The sequence below is a fragment of the Carassius gibelio genome, chromosome A23 (genome assembly GCF_023724105.1).
Source record: "Carassius gibelio isolate Cgi1373 ecotype wild population from Czech Republic chromosome A23, carGib1.2-hapl.c, whole genome shotgun sequence".
Lineage (NCBI taxonomy): Eukaryota > Metazoa > Chordata > Actinopteri > Cypriniformes > Cyprinidae > Carassius > Carassius gibelio.
The window spans coordinates 15,294,264-15,317,911 of NC_068393.1; the positions used below are offsets into that span (position 1 = coordinate 15,294,264).

The 23,648-nt window shown below is 36.4% G+C and overlaps 1 protein-coding gene across 1 annotated transcript; it reads left to right on the plus strand.

Moving 5' to 3' along the window:
- The first annotated feature begins 2,919 nt into the window (after window positions 1-2,919).
- Window positions 2,920-23,323, plus strand: LOC127944901 (receptor tyrosine-protein kinase erbB-3-like). The gene is made up of 28 exons (XM_052541314.1): window positions 2,920-3,433; window positions 9,208-9,359; window positions 9,442-9,622; window positions 10,727-10,852; window positions 11,174-11,236; window positions 11,415-11,533; window positions 11,665-11,806; window positions 12,686-12,799; window positions 12,930-13,047; window positions 13,300-13,373; window positions 13,496-13,586; window positions 15,135-15,331; window positions 15,464-15,596; window positions 15,677-15,770; window positions 16,621-16,778; window positions 16,909-16,962; window positions 17,060-17,201; window positions 18,247-18,366; window positions 18,469-18,567; window positions 18,648-18,833; window positions 18,926-19,081; window positions 19,531-19,606; window positions 19,681-19,827; window positions 20,168-20,265; window positions 20,353-20,532; window positions 20,924-20,989; window positions 21,538-21,775; window positions 21,860-23,323. Exons 1-28 carry the CDS (start codon window positions 3,355-3,357, stop codon window positions 22,639-22,641), a joined length of 4,185 nt encoding a protein of 1,394 aa, XP_052397274.1. The 5' UTR covers window positions 2,920-3,354; the 3' UTR covers window positions 22,642-23,323.
- The last annotated feature ends 325 nt before the right edge of the window (window positions 23,324-23,648 follow it).

Genomic DNA, 23,648 nt, shown 5'->3' on the forward strand with positions numbered 1-23,648 from the left:
TTTATTTTAGATAATGGGTCTTTGCTAAATAAAAGTATTAATTTCTTTAAAAATCCTACCGATCTCAAATTTCTGAACGGTAGTTTATTTGCTCGCAACATACAGTGACTGTAATATTCCGTTATACCGGTAGAGGTCTCAAAAGTGTCCTGATAGGAGAACAGCGAGTATGTGTTCTTAACTGTATACAATCACAACATGACAAGAACAGTTCGACAAAGATAATTTAGGCCACCAATGCAAAGACAAAAAGTACATGTCCCGCTGAATTTTAAATAAGAAACATGTCAGCCAGAATTCTAGAAAGCTGAAAATAAGCACTAAGAAAAGTAGAATCAGCCAGTTGCTGCCATCATAACTGTAAATGCATGTATAATGAAGCGTGATCTTGAGCATTTGCTCTTCTCTCAGATGTGAGTGTTTACTACTGTACAGTGGACATTCTGTTGAGATCAGGCATGTTCTGCTGCGGGTTCAGAAGTCACCAAACCCCTTGACAATGTGCCTATTGTGATAGCTCGGTCTGTAAGCATCAATGGGGGATTAAGCAGTGGACATAGCATGAGGACAATAATGCTCTTCACTGAACAAGAAACCCATGCAAGACCCTCTGCGGATGACGACCCTCTCATGAAACTCTGCGAGACTCTGACAAGAGCATGACTGAAGTTTTTGTGTGATACCTGTTTTACCACTCGATCAACCCTCTATAATTAGCATAACTAAATGCCCTGAAGGAAGCTATTTAGTGGGTATGCAAATAATTCCTTAAATAAGGGAGGGGAACGTTTCTGTCCACTAGAATATATTAGTGTCTTATTTATTTTTTTCACATGTTGAAAGGTAAATTTACCATAATTTATAAATAAATTAATTTCTGAAAAAGCTAAATTTGTAGAATTCTAATAGCCTAATGTGAATTTAAAATTTCAATTTTTATTTAAAAAAAAAACGGTAAAATCAGAGCAAATTAATTGAACCATATTATAGTCTTATAAACTAATGCAAATAGCCTACCACGGTATCGTAATTTCTATCACACGCAGTAGCTACAGCAAGTTTTCATCACGACATGAATAACGACCGATGAGAAGAAAAAAAACTAAACTGACCAATCAGAGTGGTCATGTTATATATTATAATAATATAATATATAATATGATAATATATAAAATTATTTTAAAAGTGGGGGAGGCTGTCATGGACAGAGGTAATGAATGTGTTTTAGTCTGTTTTTATACAGTCTCTATGCTATGGTTTTAGTGCTGGCTCCTTGGCTGGTTTAGGTCTGTCATGGATAAATAAAGATGACAATAAAACCGCCAGTAGGTGGCAGCAAATCCCTGTTTTGATAAATTATTTATTGAATCATTCAAATCAAACGATTCGTTCAAAAGACGTTCAACGAGTGAAACGATTCCATATGGACCGTTGAATCACTGGCCGACATTATTCATTCGAAAACAGATTAATTCACAGAATGAAACACCGCATTGCTATACGTAAGGAATAATTGACGACGGGCGTCAATTATTCCGCTTATACTACGGTTTCCACACCTCAAGACATCGATCAGATTATATATTTAAAGCTATTCGTCCGGTTTTTGTACTTAAATCGCTATTGTGAGTATTTCTTCACATCTACTGGGCTAACTTTAGTTCCAAAACGTAATTTTAAAGATGGTACTGGAGGCTTGAGCTGTTGATAGCATTCTAATGCAGTTATTACTTAAGTTATTAGACAGAGATAGAAAGAGAGAGAGCTTGTGTGAACTTAACTTACCTCTTTGCGTCTGTAAACAGCGCCGTCTCTTCGCTAGTGAGAAATGTCATGTGTGGCCTGTATAGTCTAACTGATTAAATCGTCAGGGCAGCACTGACAACACCTTTTTGTGAAAACTACGTTCGCCGTGCGTTTCCCAGAAAATAATTGCACGCCTCAGAACGTTCGTCAGCCAATCAGATTCAAGCATTCAACGGCCCCGTAGTAAAAACTGTTGTATACAATTATTAACAAATTTATATGCTGATAATCAAAAAAGTACATTGCTTGTGGAATTAATATAAAGCATAAAAACTCATAAATACATGTTTTTTTTTCATTGCTTGAAATATAAGGGCATTCTGAATGCATTACATTGGATTTCATCGCGCAGTGAATGCGTCTGGACTTTTAAGATGTGTTTTTGTTTGTTTTCTTGTCATACTTTTTTGTTGACATACTCGTCTTCCCTCCTATCGTCTCTCAGTCCTTCAAAGTCACAAATTCAGCACAATGACATTATGTCAGGGAAACGTCTTTAAATTCTATTCATGGAAAAATCGTACCATTTGTTGTCTTTTATTTTTTTAAAGAAGTTCAAAAGTTGCGCTTGAACCATTTTGCACGAAAATTTTGGAAACTTGCTTCTACTTATTGCAGCTTGTTACAATACCAAGTTATGATTGGCCAATCGCCTTTATTTAGCTCGTAAATTAGCTATCATAAGTAGAAAATGTTTGCATTTAATTTACACGAAAAATTGTACATAATACATAATGGTTTCACTGGGGGATGCTTTTTGTAATTTCGATCCCTGGGTAAACCTAGTCTATGGGGGGGGGTGCAATTTTTTTATTAGTCTTCAGTAGGCTATTTATTTACATCCTCACTGTAATATTTGCTAAGCTAGTCATTATCAAAACCGGTCAATATTTAATTTCAATTCATAAACAGTAATTTTAACTGCCTGCAAAATGTATGATTTTGACAAAGCCTAAAGTTTTTTGTTTTTTTTGCTCTCTCTGTCAAGTAGTCAGAAAGGTGCTCTAACCGCAGCTCATCACTTCACAAAGCATGTGTTTGTGAACATCGGTTTGTGAGTCACAGCTGCTGTTCTAGTTTCTGAAGGGTGGAGAAGTGTTCATGCAGTGATTGGTAAATAGCAGCGCTCTATCAGGCCAGTCCAAATGTGAACATCATAAGAGTACACTCAGGGAGTGGTGAGCCTGCGTCATACCTTCAGCTCTCCTTCTCACTCCTAATCTCGTTTTGGCTAAGTAGTTTATTGTCCGTTGACTAAGTGGGAAAATCCAATGGGAAAGGTGCTACTGCAAAGCGGAACTTTTTGATCATACACCGCAGATTGACAGGGAACAGGGAGAGCAGCCGAGGAAAAGTTACAGAAGAATTTCGTGGATATTTTATCTTAGCAAAAAAAACAAAAAAAAAAAAACAAACAGATTTCACCAATATTCCACCGGAACATCATCCCCAGGCTGTCCATCTTCCTTGAGAGAGGAGTGCTTGATGTCTGGGTTTCCGCGGTATGTCTGAGGTCGACACGATCCTTCACTCACGAGACGAGACGAGATGAGACAGCAGGTGCTCGCGCTCAGCGCGCTCGTGTTTCTCTGTCTACCTCAGCCAGTAACTCCACAAACACAAGAAGGTATACAAGTGTTTTAATATCGTTTTAATTATATGTATACTCGTTAAATGCCTTTATGAAACTCTTGCAAATTACTATATAATATTACCCCTTATTACCCCCTGGGTTTAGCTCCTTTCCACTTGTTTAAACTGAATGAATTGTTACATCTAAAAACTAGTTAGTATCTAATCTCTACCTCGGTAGTTGACCAATAGCATAGACTTTTTTTGTGTTTACACTATTTATCTGCAAAAGGAAAGCAGGTATGATTGGTCACACGTTTTAAATCACCTTTTTGCTGCTCATTTAAATAGTCATGTGGTGTGGCAAATGCATTTTTAAAAGCACTGTGTAGACATTAATGCTCAAATAATAAAAGTGCAATATAGTCCTATATGTTTTGCATGAAGTTAACCCTAACCCACATTCTAATGTCCAAGTGGGTTTAACTTTAGAAAGTCTAACTCACTTGGACTTTCTAGACATCGCCTTTGACCATGACCCTATGTTTTTAAAATCAATTATCCTAAAAGGTGTTTGTTTAGATGAACCATTTTGGGTTCCCTGAATAACCTTTCAGTAAACATTTTTTCCCTACATATTTAATAATAAATAATCTTTTTCCATTTTAAAGTACCTTTGTGCAAAGTAAAGTTTCCATAAACTTTTATTTTAAGAGTGATCAGAGCTTAATTGTATATGAAAATTAGCAAGAGTTTATGAATGATTTGAGAATGCATGTATGAATGGGATGAGGTTGAACATTAATAATGTAGACATGTCTAGCATAATGTGCCTTTACAGTAGGTGTGTACTGAGTAATAATAATAGGAAATGCTTGTTCTTTTAAATTACCCTCAACTATAAACTGTTGCACGGCTGTGAGTCATGTTGACTTGATATATTGACTCTCTTGAAATAATTAAACCTGCTTCTATTTAAACAGCTTCTGACCAAAGGCTATATTTCCCCTCAGTGACTCTTTGCACAGAACATTAGCTTTAAGAACTGATTCCTATGATGGTCAACCCCAATCTCTTATTTTTGCCGCCAATCACATGACGTCACTGAGCTGAACAGAATAAGGTGTGACTACACTGCCATATCATAAACCGCTTTTTAATAACTCCTTTACAACCATGGCTTCAAAGTCCAGCCTATTTTAATTGTGCAAGAGGTTTGATGGGAAGGACTGGATTAAGTAAATAATGTAATCCCCTTTTCCTTCCGGTGGGAGGAATACTGGGAAGATTTTAAATGGTTGGCATCTGCACTGACCTAAAAAATCTCTCTTGATCGTGCAGTATCAAATATTAAGATCCTGCAGATATTTATATAGACGAAGCCTTTTTATTTTGTAAAGTGAAATGCATCACTTCGTTGAACAGATTTCCAGTAAAAGGAATGACAGAAACTATTCATACTTCCCACTAACCGCCAAATGTAATGGCCTCTGATTCGGAGCAGTCCGTACTTGCAGAAGCTGACGTGAATAGGTGTGGATGTGTGTTCTGGAAGTTGTCTTTTTTTGTCTCGTGTCGGCTCTTATTTCGGTTTGACACTATAGTATTACTTTCATTTCTACTTACTGATCATTGTCTAGTAATCTATCTTTGCTTTTCCTCATGGATTCTTCCATTCACCGTTCTTCTTCTTTTTTCTTGTTCTATCAGTCTCTATATCTGTGGTGCTGTTGATTTAAGATTACTTCTGTGAATGAACAGGATTTCATAACTGTGTGTGTGTATGAATATGCATATGCTATCTTGACAATACCTGACATATCAACAAATATTTACAAGTCATGTGGGTGTTCACACCTTTACATGTGCATGTCTGCATAGCCTTTTGTATTAGTGTATTTCTCAGATTTAATTTAATCATATTGGATAGATAATAGGGATGCACTGGCCAGTAGGGATGCTCTGGCCAGTAGAATAAGAATTCAGTGTTGTGGCAGGTAAGTATTAAAAACCTCTACTAATTTGTCTTAAAAATAATTTGATCCATGTTGTGATGTTTAATATAATTTATGCATTACAATATTATAATGTACAGTATGAAATATGGATAATGTAATGATAAAAAAAGAAAGTGGAAAGTCTTAAAAACCGCTCTATATGAAAAAGTGCTCTCTACAAGTAAAATTTCTGCTGTTGTACAGTAAGATCTTTTTTTTTTTTTTTTACCTGGAAGAGATAAAAAAAAAATAAAAAAAAAAGCAGTTCAGGAACCAAACTTTGTAAATTGGCCAAGGCTACCAAAAGGCACATTTCCCTTTTTATATTGAGAGAGAGAGAGAGAGAGAGAGAGAGAGAGAGAGAGAGAGGGAGAGAAGAAAAGAGTTTAAACCTGAATATATAAACTTAGGCTTTACACATCATGATGTTATGCACTTTTTTTTCTTTCTTTTTACATCTTGAGGGTTTTCTTTCTTTTTTTTCTTTTTTTACATCTGTGAGATCATGTGTACATCTTTTTAGCCTTTCCAATATCTTGCACACTCTTTTGTAAATTAATTTAGAATTTTGTTGGTAAACATGAATATACATGCCTATTGATGAACCATTGCAGCATGAAAAATTTATCTTTTTTTTAATGTTGCAAGTAAAATGAATGTTTTGTTTGAAAACTTTCCAGAGTGATATTAGTTTTGTTTTGATGCTGTTTTGTTAAAAAATAAACATGTATCTGACCCAGAAATGCAAGAACTGTATAGTATGCAGATTTTTGGAGTGCATTATGTGGATTTAAAATAGCACTTTAAAAATAGCATCTATATTTTAAGAATGTGCAAAAAAGAGAATATAAAATTAAATGTCTAATATTGGTCAGTAAATATCCAATATCAACTGCTACCTATCAAAAGTCACCTTATAGTCCCAATAAATTGTGCATACATTCAAACTCGACTGATGAAACCACTTGAGCCAATATACCACTTGTATTGCAGAAACTAGTAATAAAAGGTCACATTTATAGATATAACACCATTTAAGATGTTTACAAAGTGTGCCTATTGTGAATTTACTCTTTTATCTAAGACAAACATGCAGAATTTGCATGCAGAATAGTGCAGATGTGTAACAGAGACCCATGTGACGGCACTTCCTGTAAGCTGCACATTTTTATGCATTCCCAGAACACATGGTGCTATAACTCGTCCCCTCCAGCCTCATTCCTGTGACAGGCAGGAGAGTGCATTTGACTGCTGTAGCTGTAAAGTCACTCAGTGGTGTGGTTGTACACATTTTGGGATGCAATAACGTATAGAATGGAGCAGTGTAGAGGACAGCGGCCACCCTTAGTTTATGTCCTTATGTCCCCCTCTCCGGACTTCCCCTCCTCTTGATAGAGAACTACACTCACACTCATCCTATTGTCTGGTTGTATGATCTCAGCCCTGCACGCACACACACACACACACACACACACACACTGAACCACTGTCAATAACAGCTACACATTAACAGAGCCACACATTTATAGCTAAGTGACAAAACTGTGCTTTGTTCATTAATAATGCCTCTCTAGATCTCATAGCCAGATTCAGCCTTAGGCCCCAGACATGCAGCTAAGCATTACATTCTGCCAGTCTCGGGAATATACCATTATACCCCTCTCAAAATACACCCACAATGCACACTAGGTTCCCTTGGCTCTCGGGCAGTTTCCAGCTCCCAACATTTAAAGATTTTTTTGTTCTTCCTGAGTGTTCTTTGCACACAATTAATATTTTATAGCAACGCTATGATGAATGGGTTTATTAAGTGGGAACACACGCAGGAAGACCAGCCAGAACTTGCTGTGTTTGTTTTACAATGTCCTTTTCATGTCTTTTTGTGTTTTTAAAGGAATTTTCCAAGTCAAACTCATGCCCCATTGACATATTTGTGGCTGGCTCATCCCACCTCCAAGGGCTGATATGCAAAATTCATCTCTACAAAGGCAATATGCCAGATTTTGTCAGAACTGAGTTAAGAAATTGGGTCTCTTTATCTATGTTGTGATGGACAGGTTTGACTCAGATTCTGAGAAAACACACTGTAAAAACTCAATAAAAAAATCAATCTAAATTAAATTTAAAAAAGATGTGATGCCATTTTCTCAGGTTAGATTGTTTTGTCTTTTTAGAGTAAAACTTGCTCAACTGTAAATGAAACTCACGTAAGACTTTTACAGCAGAAGTTGTGAATTCAGATGCTTTAACAACAATTGTATTTGTTTTTCAGAATATTTGTATACATTTTTTTATTATTAAAACTTAAAAAAACTTTTTTTTTACTTTTTTTTGGAGGTTTTAAACCTCCAAAAATTTTCTAAAATAATGTTGTCTTCATTTAAAGTTATGAGACTGTTAGGAAAACATTCTTATAACATAAAACTGGTAATGCCTGTTCACACCAAAAGCGATAATTTTAATGATAACTATAATTGAAAATGTTTAATAATCCTTCTAAATCTAATTCTATGAAAATGGTCATGTCTTACAAGACCAGAATCTTAAAACTGTTCAAATCTCTTGCTGGGTAGCCTCAAATGCCACAGTATTAAAAGTATATATATATGATGAACAATCCTCTGTAATGCCTCTCTGCAGATGCACTGCAGTCCTCTCAAGAGTTAAGCTTAAGGGTCACGGAGACCCTTATGTATTTTATTGGTGGGGTGAAGTTGTCATGTCTCTGTGTCACCTCGGGCCAATAACCCTGGATTCCATCTCTGTCTGAAGCTGTTTCCCACTATTTTGGTCTTCTCTTTTTAAGTCTGTTTGGGGACTTTCAGTTGTCTTGTACTACATGCTGACCTGTAGCTTCTTGGCAACCTCTGACCTCGCCCTCATTATGTTAATGACCTTGTGTTGTGGCCACTGCAGGAAGTCTTTGTGTGCGCTATGAGTGGACGTCTTGTTTGGAACTGGCCACTTCAAAAACACTATATCTGTGCTTCTTCTGCATCTTGCAAGAACAGTCTAATATATTTGTGCTATTTACAGATGATCGAACAGACAATTCAACTGCTGATCAGTGATTTACAAAAGATTATCAGCCCATGTAACTTATATGGGTTATCACAAAGAAGGATTCTGGGCAATTTACTACTTAATATGTCTATCGACAGCATAATTTGATTCAGCTTTTGGTTTGTAAATGGAAAATGCATGTAGAGTAATCAGGGGTTTAAGATAATTAGTGCCCCCTGGCCTACAGCATTACGTAGCCCCCCCACCCCTAGATAAATATATATATATATATATATATATATATATATATATATATATATATATATATATAATTTTTTTTTTTTTTTTTTTTGCTTTATTGATAATTAATTATATCTAATTAGAATTTTGCTTGTTTACTTTTACAGCACTGTTCTGCTTAAAATATGAATAAGTGAATATGCAAATTCACTCTTTGCCAGGCAAAAGGTGGCGCTTGTGGAGAATCAGAATTATAGCCTTACATAAGGTAAACACTGTATTATTACAGGCATTATACAAAGGCTATATGAAAATAAAATGCCATCGAAACTTTTCTGGCCGAAACTTGACAAGTTGGCATAAATGTGGGCTATTGGTGGTTGCTAAATGCATTTTTATATTGAAACATTCCGTTCTCACATTGAATTAATTCAATCATGACATAAAGACATGCACACAGGCTTCTTTACTATTGCATTGTGCATTCCGCTTACAGAATATCGGTGGAACATTCCAACTATATGGTCTAACAAATGACACGTAAACTCATTAACAGCATAATTAGGTCTATTCTTTTTTTCCCCAACAGTTTGCATGGGCACCAAGAATACTCTGAGCTCCACAGGCACCCCTGAACAACACTACAACAACCTGAAGGAGCGCTACACTGGATGTGAGATCGTCATGGGCAATCTTGAGATCACACACATGGAGAGTGACCTCGACTTCTCCTTTCTCGGAGTAAGATCTTTTTTTATACAGATAAAGTATATTGGTTGATTTGGCCATAAGGTAAAATTCTTATGTTATGCTTCTCTTCCAGAGTATCCGAGAGGTCACAGGCTACATCCTCATTGCTATGAACCATTTCAGCAGGTTGCAGCTGGACCAGCTCAGAGTGATTCGTGGTAGCAGCCTGTATGATAAGGAATGGGCCCTTTCGGTCTTCCATAATTTTGATAGTCACAGTGGCCTGGAAAATCTGGGCCTCAACAACCTCACAGGTGAGATGAAATGTGTTTTAAAAGAATCAAAGAGTAAAAGTGACAGGTGTCACATTGAGTCCAGAAAAATGACACTTCCATGGAATGTGCCACTGCAGAAACAGAAACATAATGCCCTGCTACTCATTGGTTGTGAATAGTGATAGAACAAAAACTCAAATTTAAATGCACTGGAAAAAAAATGCTGATGGATTGAAAAATGTTCATTTAAAAATTGCTAGTAAATATTGCAAATAATAACAACAGGTAATACATTAAACATGTTTTTTTTTTTTTTGAGCACAAAGTCTGAAGTTGTATTTTCTTTAAATGTAATCAAGTAATCATTTTTACAGTGTGGAAGAGATTTTATCACTAGGATCATAAATGCTTCCTCAAATCATTTCTTTCTGTGAAGCATTTATGACCCATGAGAATAAAGCTACCTTCTCAAAACAAAAGGATGTGACAGTGTGACTTGACATCAGTGACTTGAGGAAATGTGTAGGAGTGTTTAGGAATCTGGCACATTTATAAAAAATGCCATGCAGACACCCTCTCAAAAGAGCTTGAGCTTGAAGTGTGTCTGTGTGGTTTGTAGGTCACATCATTCAAACTCAAACTATCGATCTTCAAACTATCAGATGACTTGTTCAGACTCATTTGAGATATTAGAAAAGGTGCACTGAAGGACACTATATGTCTTCTGTGTTAGCTGAGCAGTATCTCACTTATTTGCAGATCTATTGAGACATTTACCAAAACTAGGACAACCACTCTTTAATTCTCTCTTGACAGTGAACTGAAACTTAAAATAACTCTTTACACTCAATATAGTACAGTTAATAGATAACGGCTATCATATCCTACCGATATGGGTAGGGTTAGATTTAGGGGTAGGGATAGGGATTGGGTTAAGTTTACATTTTTGGACAATAATATTGATCCAGGATCATCACAAGATGTTGATCCAGGAACATGTCTTACTTGGCAAAATCAAGGCAACCAGTGACGAACTGCTTCTACTTGGAGAGCGCCGAGCCACTGTGTGTATATGTGCCACCTTCTTCTATACATCACATGTTCTGCCTTAAATTAATCAGACGTTCTTCGTTGTATACACAGAGATCTTGGCAGGAGGAGTACAGATTATCCAAAACAGGAATCTCAGTTATTCTCCATGGATCAACTGGCGGGACATTGTCAGAGACAGTAATGCTCACATCCAGATCCAGAACAATGGAAGAAGAGGTTTGTACATTCACACCTTGATTAGGTGGTTATTGATTGAGAGCGTGAGATAGGTGAGTGTCATAAAAGAATCATAAAGGTAAAAAAAGTTTTAAAAAAAATTGTGAGGAATAGTCACTTGAATATATGTTAAAGAACCACTGGTATTACTTGCTAATGATGTCAATGTTTTGAAACAAAAGCACAAAATGAGATAAAATTAGACAGTACGGGGTCAGAAACAAATGAGGGTCTGGTAGTGATGACAAAATGTTCATTTTCTGGGAGAACTATCCCTGTAATGTCAGTTATTTAGATCAATCACCTCTCTGTTTTTCATAGGATCCTGTGATTCCTCGTGCGGAGAGTTCTGCTGGGGTCCACGAAGAGATCAGTGCCAGAAATGTGAGTAACTGAGATTCAGCTTTCAGTTTCTTTCACAATTGTCTAATTTCTTTTTCAAAAATCCCAAATTTGTGAATTATAGTGTATTTTGTGTGATACTTTGCAGTTTGTATTATTCAATAAATGTCCTACTGTTATACAAAACTATACTAAGGCACTGTGTCTGTGTGTATTTCAGTAACAAAAACAGTGTGTGCGCCACAGTGTCATGGCCACTGTTTCGGGACCAACCCTAATGAGTGCTGCCACACAGAGTGTGCTGGAGGCTGCATTGGACCAAGAGACACAGACTGCTTTGTGAGTGCTAGCACTATTGCCATTATACCCTTATTGCTCAAGATCTGCCACATCTATTGTGAGAGACGAATACAATGAAAACAAAACAAATCATCATAACAAGGCTTTTGATTCTGATATTCTCCCAACAGGCCTGTCGACATGTCAATCACTCAGATGCCTGCGTCCCTCACTGCCCTTGGCCTCTGGTGTATAACCGACATACCTTTCAGCTGGAGCCCAACTCTGAAGCCATGTATCAGTACGGTTCCATCTGTGTACCCAAATGTCCCGGTAAGTTACGACCCATTATACTCAGTTTACCACAGAGGAGAGATTTACTAAAGCACGAGCCAGAAAATAAATAAGCAGTTTCAGGCTTGGCAGATAAAGGATTGTAATTTAAAGAAATGACGTATCATTTAGTTAATGATTGTAAATGAACTGTAAACGAACTCTGGGAGCATTGAGAAATAGATTTAGATGATATGGCTCATTGACAGTGCATCAGAACTGCATGGAAGACCATGAACAACATAGTCAACATGACATAAGTTTAAACGAATGGCAGATTTGAATGGTGCTTCACCACTCCCCTCACTGTGTTGTACTTTTAGATTAAATTTGTGGCTGGAGAGTCTGGAATTAACACTTGCCAAACACCACCTGCGTTGGCGTTGGAGTAAATAAAACACAGGAAAGATTGCTGGTGCCATTTTTAGGAATCGCAGCATAATACATGGTTTTAAACCACAATGGATGATTGCTAGTCTTGAGCAAGATCAAGAGATACCAGAAGTATACTAAAGAAAATTGACTTTACCTTTCTATTAAAAGCATATTCAGAAAGTCACAGCGACTAGCCTGCAAAGCCCCGTCACCCAACCTTCCTTTTCAAAATGTCAAAAAAAAAACATATTGTTATAATTAAAAAAAAGTGTATTTATAGAAATGTTGTGTAGATGTGCGTATTTCTTAAGATATTTGAATAGAAATGATGCAAAATACATTTTCATGGCAGGTGGCTCTTCTTTGAGAATTTGTATATGATGCTGAAAAAATGGTAGTTTAGAAAGCACATTAATGAAAAAAGAGAATCTCATAGCTCTTAAGATGCATAATGAAGAGTGCGATTTGAAGAATGGATGCCTTTGTCTTTGTATTGTTGTTCAGGACACTTTATTGTGGATGGCAGTGCATGTGTGAGCAGTTGCCCTCCTGGTAAAAAAGAAAAAAAGAAGAATGGCATGAAGCAGTGTGAACTTTGCATTGGCCTGTGCCCCAAAGGTAAAGTGTCCATCTAAACATTATTTCATTTTCTAGACCGCAGCAGCTGAATGCAGTGTATGTGTATTGAACAAGAGACAATTAGTTTGGTGTCATGTGGTCCCTCAGCTTTTTCTCTTTCTCTGTGTAGTATGTGAGGGAACGGGAGCAAGTCATAGACAGACAGTGGACTCCAGTAACATAGACAGCTTTATCAACTGTACCAAAATCCAAGGAAGTCTACATTTTCTGATCATAGGTATCAAAGGGTAAGACACGCATATAAACACTCTTTAATAAGCTCTCTCAGACTTGAACAACACTGTGTTATAAACAGCCAGTGCCAGATTCCAGACCTTGTAATGTCACTGAAATGTATCTGGCTTAGGATTTTTCACTCTCTTTAACAGCATTTCACATATTATTAACTGATGAATATACAGAGCTGATTGATGAGCGGCCACATGGAGTCCATTACTGAAATTGTTGATGCTAATATCCACATTGTTCTTATTCTGCAGAGACGTCTATCATAACATACCACCTCTGGAGCCTGAAAAACTCCAAGTGTTTAACACTGTCAGAGAAATTACTGGTATGCTTATTATTTTAGGCTTAATGATTGCTCTCTGTTGATGTTCTTGTTGCTGTAGTTTTTGTTACGTCATTCTGCGTCACGTTGTAACTTAGTGGTGTGTGTGTGTGTGTGATTCATAGGAATTTTGAACATTCAGTCTTGGCCCGATGAACTCAGCGATCTGTCTGTTTTCTCCAGTCTCACTACCATTCAGGGAAGATCTCTACACAAGTAAGACTGATAGTGTGTAGGAGCATGTGCTTTATATCTTTTCGCAGCGACCTATATTACATTTCTGCCACACATGAAAATTCACATGGGTGAATTATTATGAATATTTCTAACTGGCCATGAAAATGTAAATGCTGCAGTATTGTTATTCCAAAAAAGATGTTCTTTTTTTACTTCTATTGTTCAAAATAGATGCATGCAACTTTCGGGGTTCAGATTTTTTTACTTTATTTGAAAGAAATGTCTTATGCTCACCAAGACTGCATATTTGATATACTGTGAAATATATTTATATTATGCTTTTATTTAAAAAAAAATTTTTAAATAAAAAAGCTGTATCTTCACCATCATTACTCCAGTCTTCAGTGTCACATGATCCTACAGAAATCATTGTAAAATGCTTATTTGGTGCTCAAGAAACATTTTTTATTATTATTTATATTTATTTTTTTTCTGGAAAAATTCATGTGTTTCAAGATATTTTTGATTAAAAGTTCAAAAAATTTTAATTTATTTGAAATAGAAATCTTATAAATTTAGAAACATTATGTGTCTTTACTGTCACTTGATCAATTTAATACATCCTTGATGACTAAAACTATTAATTTCTTTAAAAAAAAAATTCTGATCACAAACTTTTAAACAAGAATGTATATATCGGACAATATTTACTAATTGTTTACACTAATTTTACAACCATCTAATGCTCACATAAAGTAACACTTTCTCAAAATCAAAACGTAAATCAGTCTTAATTATTTCGTAATTAAAAAATAATTATACATTTTTCATAATGTAAATTCTAATATTGATACCACAATTTACTCAAGATTTTACTTAAGATTGATTTTAGTTTTTAGTATTTTAGTGTATATCTATTTGTTTAGACTAAATGGTATAGAATTTTTCATTCATCAGTTGTCACATTAATTTTGGACCCTGTGTGTGTGTGTGTGTGTGTGTGTGTGTGTGTGTGCATGTGCAGCTCATCAGTCATTATTTTGTGTGTCATATCCCAGTCACATCCCATGTTCATTTAATCTTTAATGTGTTTGTCTCTCCAGTGTTTTTAATCCCTCAGTGTTTAACATTTGTGCATCTCACCATTGTTTTTGTTTTTGTGTTCCCTGTGGAAATATGTCACTCCCCTCATTCTCCACATATGCTTATGTCTGTCCCGCAGCCCCAAGAGGTATGTACTCCCTGCAACCTGCAAAACTAACTGTCTGAAAACCTGTATTTCTGTACAGCTCTCTCTCTCTCTCTCTCTCTCTCTCTCAATCACATGCACAAATATAGTCTTTTTCCTGCTGTGGGTTCCAAGTAATGACAACAATATTCCTGATGGATTATAAAAAGTTTCCATTAAGGATAAGTGGGGCATGTTGGAGCAAATATTCAGGGTCATAGGCGGTTCATCTACTTATATGATCTGGCATGGGTGCTTATATTTAAGTTCTTAAGGGAAATCACTGTGGATCTGTCCCCTTCTTCAATCATTCTCTGTTTTTTGCTCCAATTTCTCATTCATTTCATCCTCTCCATTAGGCCCTTCTCTTTGTTGGTGATGAAGATTCCCTCCCTCATGTCTCTGGGTTTGCGTTCCTTGCATGAGATCAGCGATGGCAGTGTGTACATCTCTCAAAATAAAAACCTGTGTTACCATCACACCGTCGACTGGAGCCAGATCGTCACCGGTAACCGCGAAAATGACATCAAGGACAACAAACCCCAGGTCAAGTGTGGTAAGTTAAGTTTCCCCCTAACAGGAGAATGCATACTACTTGTTTCACATATGTATGCTATTATTTTGTCGTCCATCGTTAACTTGTACACAAACAATCTTTTGCTTTGCATGTGGGTGTTCATGTAAACAGAGGAAGAGGGCCATGTGTGTGACCCACTGTGCTCGGCAGCAGGATGTTGGGGCCCGGGACCTGAGCAGTGTTTGTCGTGCAGGAACCACAGTCGGCATGGCACCTGTGTATCCCACTGCAACCTCTACTCTGGGTCTGTCAGTGTGTTTTGTAGATTTACTAAAAGTTGATTGAAAGTTGGGTCAGTGTCTGAAGGACTCTGTGTGTCCACAGAGAGCCACGGGAGTTTGCAGCACCGAACGGAGAGTGCCTTGCTTGTCACCCTGAGTGTTTACCCAAAAATGGGAAACAAACATGCCAAGGAAAAGTATGCAACACTTTTACTTCGCTCTTTCATTTTGTCCACAGGGCCCATTTTATTGTCATCGTCATTGTTATTTTCATTCATTTAAATAAAACTGAAAGAATATATTTTTATTTCAATAAAAAATTATAAATAAATATTTATAATATAAATACATTATTTCAGAAAATATTTTTCTCATCTTTTAAATTGAATTTAATTGAATTTAATTTTGACTGATTATTTTTGTGTGATTCTCAAGTCATTTGGGGCCCCATTGCTTTCTCCCTCTCTCATAATTTTAATTTCTTTATAGATAGTAGTTATGTATCTGTCTGTAAATCCGTTTTAGGCATGAAGCAACTCTTTTAAAAACTTGAAAGGTCAGATAAAAGTTTCTGTTCCTATGCGCAAGCCATATCTTAGCTTTTGTAGTCTATAAAATAACAGTCTGCGCATCCTCTTTTAATTAGATTTTACCCTGCTTGGAGGAAAATAGCTCCGATTTAGTTTTTACCAGTGCCTATTTGACACATTTCTAATCAACCTCTCACATCTTTCTTACTGTGTATGAGAGTGCTAGAGGGTGTTATGATAATGATGTGAACAAATCTATTTTACGGTAAAAAAATCCAACCCACTCACTCTCTGTGTAATGTCTGCATGTTCTCTTGATTCCAGTAACCTGCCAGACAGGCTTTGCTTGCTCTTTGCTTCAGAATAGTTCAACGTGCAATACATCACTTTTAACAGTGACTTAATAAAAGAAATTTATGCAAACTGTTTGTCTTAGTGCGGGTGCTTAGTGACCAGAATATTTGTTCTAGTAATAAATAACTTATAAGTTTGTCTTCTTTCTTTTTTTGTGCATCAGGGTGCTGATCAGTGTGCAGCATGTTCAAACCTGATGGATGGCCCTCACTGCGTTTCTACTTGTCCTAATGGAGTGAACGGGGAAAAGGGTCAGACCATATTTAAATATCCAAATGCAGAAGGTCACTGTAAGCCCTGTCACCTCAACTGCACAAGAGGGTAAGTCCCGCTAAAACTAAACTAATGTGTCTAAACAGATGTCAGTTCCAACTGATCATTCTAATGGTTACCTGAGAATGCTGTGGACAAAATCCAAAATTCGTTTGTGGTGATTTTGTCCCATCACTAGATGCACAGGCCCTGCACTCACAAACTGTATAGAGGTCGACAGACTTGTGAACAGGTTAGTAGCGCCCTCTTCGGATTACAATTAGAAAGTACGAACGTTGTAAGATATAAATATTAATTATGCTTTCCTTAACCAAACACCTTCCAAATAGTTCCCAGATCGCAGGTATAGCGGTTGCTGTGTTAGCTGCTATCATTGTGCTCCTGGCACTGTTTGTGCTTGGTATGCTGTATCACAGAGGCCTGGCCATCCGCCGCAAAAGAGCACTAAGAAGGTACCTGGAGAGTGGGGAGGTGAGCCAATTTATCCACTTAAGTACAGTGCTTTTAACTTAACCTATATGAAAGTAAAAATAAGGTTCCATGCATTTTTAAAATACAGTGATTTATCTTTACAATCTATATAATAGGTAAGACCTTTAAAAATTAATTCATGCTTTTATAACATTTTACAATAAGGTTTCATTTGTTAACTTTAGTTAACCACATTGGTAAACACAAATTAAAGATTATTAATAGTTCTACAGCATTTATTAATCTTAGTAAATGTTCATCAAAATTTGTATCTGTTACATTAGTTAACTTCCTCTGAACTAAGATGAACGTTTATACATTTTCATTAACAAAGCTTAATAAATGCTATAAAAATGCATTGTTCATTGTTAGAGCTTATTAGTTAATACATTAATTAGTGTTGAAAATTAGAATTTGTTGTAAATATAACCTTACTTTTATTAAGAAGAACATATTAAATTGATTGAAAAAGGGTCTGTAAAGTAATAGTAAACAGGAATAAAATGAGTAAAAAGGAATTGAAAAAGGAAAGGTTTTCATAAAAATATTATCAAACTGTTTTCAGCATTGAGCATGAAAAGAAATGTTTCTTGTACAACAAATCAGCATATCAGAATGATTTCTGAAAAGATCATGTGACACTTTTGCCATCAAAAAGAAATACATTTTATTTAAAAAATATATTCAAAAAGAAAACATTTCTTTAAAGTTGTAAACATATTTCACAATATAACTGTTTGTATTGTATTTTTAATCAAATAAATGCAGCCTTGGTGAGGATAAGAGATTTATTTTTGAAAATTTCAAAAACAAATCTTAAAAGCTCCAAACATGTGTACATATACAGTAGCAATACTTGTCTAGTGATACAGCATTAATATTTTATTGTATTAATACTGAGTAACTGAGCAAATATTTCCTCCAGAATGTATTTGTGATATTCAGATATTTTTAACTGCCATAGTTTCCAAAAACTGATGATGGCCACTGTACGTCCTTGGTTATCTATATTATATGATGCAAATTTCCTCCTGTCTCCGCACAGAGCATGGAGCCGCTGGATCCAGGAGAGAAGGGGACAAAAGTGCATGCTCGCATCCTAAAACCACAAGAGCTGCGAAAGTGCAAACTTCTGGGCCATGGAGTCTTTGGCACTGTGAATAAGGTTGCAATGACTCACACATTCTTTGCCTTTGCACAATTCAATCTAGAACTGAGTGACCTGTTCTCTGAACTGTGATTTAAGCTGAAGTGATTTTATCTTCAGGGCTTTTGGATTCCTGAAGGAGACTCTGTAAAAATCCCTGTGGCTATAAAGACCATCCAAGACCGCAGTGGCCGGCAGACCTTCACAGAGATTACTGATGTGAGACACTAGCTTGCAATAATGTACACTCATACATGCGTTGCTTCACACCTTCATAGTGATTTTTCACCTGTCTGCAGCACATGCTTGCGATGGGAAGCCTGGATCACCCGTATATAGTGCGTCACCTTGGGATCTGTCTGGGGACGAGTATGCAACTGGTCACCCAGCTCAGTCCTCACGGATCCCTGCTGCAACACCTCCGCCAACACAAAGACAGTCTGGATCCTCAGCGTCTGCTCAACTGGTGTGTGCAGATCGCAAAGGTGAGCTGACTGAGATGAGAAATAGTATGTAACACAAAACGTATTGGTGCATAATGTTTATACACAACATCTGTATCTATATGTATCTTTAGGGAATGTATTATCTTGAGGAGCACTGCATAGCCCATAGGAACCTCGCTGCACGCAATGTGCTGCTCAAGAGTGAATACATAGTACAGATCTCAGACTTTGGGGTGGTAGACCTGCTGTATCCAGATGATAAGAAATATGTGTACAGTGAACACAAGGTAATTTACAGATTTAACGTCTGAAATAAGATATATACACTACTGTTTGGAGTTGGTATGATTTTCTTAGTGTGTCTTTTTGAAAGAAGTCCCTTAGGCTCACCAAGGCTGCATTTATGTATTTAAAAACAGTAAAATAGTAATACTGTAACATTGTTATAATTTATATCATTTTTTTTTTTACTTTTTTAATTTAAATATATGTTTTAAAAAGCTGTTTTCAAAGGAACAGCATTTATTTGAAAATAAAATATTTTTGTAACACTGTAAAAGTCGTTTCTGTCAATTTAATGCATTCTTGCAGAAAGTATTAAAAAGCCTTTCAACAATAGTGTATAGTAATTAATATAAAATTAATGATCATTTGCTATTTCTATGAGAAATATGTGTAATAAAAAAAAGCATCATCTGTTGAAGTTGCTGATGTTTAAAGATGGTCTCTTTTTCAGATGCCAATCAAATGGATGGCATTAGAGAGTATCCTCTTCAGAAGATACACTCATCAGAGTGACGTGTGGAGCTACGGTGAGTCTCAGTGCTGCTGAATATCAAGTGTTTGATTTTGTTTAGTTGTTTGAAGTTCTTCTTATTTGTTTTAGGGGTGACTGTATGGGAAATGATGTCATATGGAGCCGAGCCATATGCATCCATGCATCCTCATGATGTGCCAGGTCTGTTGGAGAAAGGAGAGCGACTGGCTCAACCACAAATCTGCACCATAGACGTCTACATGGTCATGGTCAAGTGTAAGGCAAATGCTTGACACTTTTGGAAAACATTTCATTTTATAAATCTTTATGAGCACATTTTTAACTAGGGATGTAAATTGTAAATTTAAATTGTAATAATGTTTTACAATTTGGTTTTGATTAAATAAATCCAGACTTGATGAGCAGACCTTTTTTGAAAACTTTAAAAATAGTAATGTGTGCTACGTTTTGAGCTGTATAAGTAAAACTATGTAAAATAAAAGGGTTAGGAATCATATTTGTTTTAACTGCTTTTTATTGGGGGTGGGGGGCTTCCAAGTGTTCTCGATCCGACCCTGATATCGTGCGTCCTTATTTTTAACCCCTCTATCCTCAGGCTGGATGATTGATGAGAATGTAAGGCCTACATTTAAAGAGCTCGCCAGTGAATTTACGAGAATGGCCAGGGATCCACCTCGATACCTTGTGGTGAAAGTAAGCAATAAAGATTTTATTTGAAAATGTTCACTAGAAAGCAGGTTTGTGATTGCTTTTAACGTTGATTTCTGTGTCATAATGTAGCCTCTTCAGAATTGCTCTGGTGCAGATGAAAGCCACCAACGATATGTTAGAGGTAATTTAGAGGTAAACTTGGAGGAGGAGGATGATGATGATGAGGTATTGCAGGATGGGTTTGCTACTCCTCCCCTCCAGCTGTCACCAACTAGAAGTCATTCACGCCTCCGAATGACCTCCTACAGGGTGAGCTGTCTGCAAGACACTTCAACAAACATTTCTTTCATGTTTCCCCTACCGTTTACACTAGCTTTAGGTTCAGTCAGATTTCTTTTTTTATGTTTTTAAAAAAAAGTATCTTATGCTCATCAAGGCTGAATTGATTTGATGCCATAAAAAAACACAGTAAAACAATAATATAGTGAAATATTATTACAATTTAAAATATATTTTCTATTTCACTTTATTTTCTATTAAATGTAATGTATTCCTGTGATACAAAACTGAATTATTCCAGGTTTCCATCTCAGACGATCCTTCAGAAATTGTTCTTACATACTGATTTTTTATTTTTTTTTTCAGAATTCTTTGATGACTAGCAACTTTTAATTGAAGTGATTTTTCTCTCTCTTTTCAGGGCACCACAGAACACACAACACTGATAGGCTATCTCCCCATGACCCCAGGGGACGACCCTAGACAGGTCAGGTCTTTCCTATCATTTTATCATGTTGACTTGACTACAGCTACAGTATATATAACTTCAGGCTTTCAGCTCAAATTAACCTTTTTATTGTATCACAGTATGAACATGCATTAAATCAGGGGTTTTCAAACTTTCTGGTGCTAAGGACCCCCATATATAATCCTCTTGCCAGAAACCCCTTTCATAAAATCTAAAATCAGCTATATATTTTAATGCTTAAAGACTCATTTATACTGTGTAAGGGCAAGTAACATTAAATAATTTGCTTTTTTATTACTTATATTATGTTACTATGGGAAAATATCAAGTAATATGATTTAAATTTTGTGAAACATTGGTATTAAAGTGTAATATTGTACCTTTTCTGACAGTTAACTGTGACAGATCTAAATATATATATATATATATATATATATATATATATATATTTTTTTTTTTTTTTTTTTTTTTTTTTTTTTTGTATGGACCCTTGTTTAAAATCCACATCATAAGGTCACGTTAGAAGACAGAATGTGAAGTAATCTGTTTGTATTGTTGCCACACAGATGAGAGCCCAGAGGAGGAAGATGGGCTCAATGAGGACAGAGTCAGAGTGCTCAGAGGGCAGGGGGACCATGGTGGACATTGAACTTAGTTCTCAAACAGGTAGTCTGCACAGAGGTCGCAGTCATAAGGACAGCGCCTACATGTCCAACGGCGTGTCTGTGGCCTCAGATCCGTTTTCCTCAGGTCTGGAAGGTGTAGACGAGGACCATTATGGATATGTGTTGCCCACAGAGAAAGGTAAACCAATATTGCATGTTTATGTTTAGACATTACTGAGACTCAGCTGCATGCCATTTTTATGAGACATATTTTCTCATTTAGCTTCCAGAAGCACTGTTCCTTATGGAAGGACATCCAGAAACTCCAAGAGTGCTCTCCCGCCACCGAAAACAGAAATACAAGAGTATGAGCTAATGAACAAACGGCCCCTTCAGCTTTCTACTTCACCCACAGACAGCACTGCACTGAGCAGCCCATCCACCCCTGCTTCTCCTCACACATGCAGCGTTTTACCACAGAAGAGAGACACTGACTCAACACAAACCGAACAGTCAGATAAGGGCGCTAGTCCGTCTGAAGTAGACAGCGTGGAGTCTGCTGCTGCGGCTGCTGCTGCTGCTTGTGAAGGAACAGTAATATGTACTGATGAGACCCAGTCAGAGAGCATCCCTGCAGAGGAAGAGCCACCACAAGACCTGATGGTTGAGTATGAATACATGGATATACGTAAAGACATACATCAGCGAAACAGTCCCGCGAGCAGTCCAGATGAGGTGGAGAGTGACGGCCGAGAAGAGATTTACCAAAATGTAAGCGCAAGACATAGGCCTAAAGAGAATGAGGATTCTGATCTTACTACACGGCGCAGTGAATATGTGGACATGGAGGCATCTGGGATAACTGACTCTGAGGACAGAGATCAGGCTGATTATCAGAACTTTCCGGTAAAGGGAAGCCCCGTTGTGGGAGAGGAGCCACAAACGACTGGTCTCCGATCCTACATAAAAGTGTGCGCTGGAGTGGAGGTGCAAAACACTTCATTTGACAACCCAGACTACTGGCACAGCAGACTGTTCCACAAGCAGGATGCCGTTTGCACATGATTATTGACTTCAACTGACTATCAGAAACAGTCTGATTGATCAGCGGTGCAAACAGAATGAACTGACAAACTCAGCAAGTTTCTAAGGACTTATATCTAACATGTGTTTAGTATATGAACATATACATTTATGTTAAAGTGTCACCAAAAATTATATTTTATTATAGTATAAAATCACTTGTATTGTTGAAGATTGGCCTACCTCCAATTGTTTGTTCAACACCTGTGGTTTCGTATAGATTTATGTTTGATTTTTAAGACGATTATCTTTGTGTACTCAATGAGGAACAAGCCTTTTTGGACCCCCTCCCCAAAAAAAATGTTTAATAGATTTTTCTCTATCAGTAAAAGTAATCTTTCAAGTTTATTGTCTCCCATACATAATTGTTATTAGTATGGGAAAATATTTAGCTACTTAGCTGCCACCAGCATTTTGTCAAACTAGAGTAGGACATTAAATAAAAAAAATATTTTGATAAAAAATTTGAAAATTACACTTACATGTAATTAGATATAATTAATGATATATATGTGTGTGTGTGTGTGTGTGTGTGTGTGTATATTTTTACGACAACAGAAGCATTTTAATGGCTTATTACAAATAATAATGTGTTTGAAAGAATTTGGTGGTGTAAATGACAGTTGTGGAAACTACATTTTGAGAATAAAATGTACTAATAAGGCTCCTAGAATGTTAATGAAGGTTGTAATCAGACATTAAAGGCACAAAGGTGTGCAAACGAGACAAATGAATGCTTTGCAAGTCAGAAATATAAACATTGAACAGATTAAGTCTATGAGACAGGTTGTTTCATATTTTATCCATTTACAGGTAAATAGTTAGAAAATAATGTCTTAAAACCTAATTTAGAATGTGGTTTAACTGAAAAAAAAAATGTTTTGTTTTTAATGTTTTACATTTTATGTGCTTACCAGGTTTTATTAATTATAAAATAGCCTGTCACTCATAACACAACTCAATCTTCACATGTTGTCATCTTCAGTTTC

Bases quoted from the DNA above. Each gene is read 5' to 3' on its own strand.
- LOC127944901 (XM_052541314.1), top strand. From the start codon at position 3,355: ATGAGACAGCAGGTGCTCGCGCTCAGCGCGCTCGTGTTTCTCTGTCTA. The intron at 11,807-12,685 runs GTAAGTTACGAC...ATTGTTGTTCAG, and splicing joins CTGTGTACCCAAATGTCCCG to GACACTTTATTGTGGATGGC. The intron at 21,776-21,859 runs GTAAACCAATAT...TTTCTCATTTAG, and splicing joins TGTGTTGCCCACAGAGAAAG to CTTCCAGAAGCACTGTTCCT.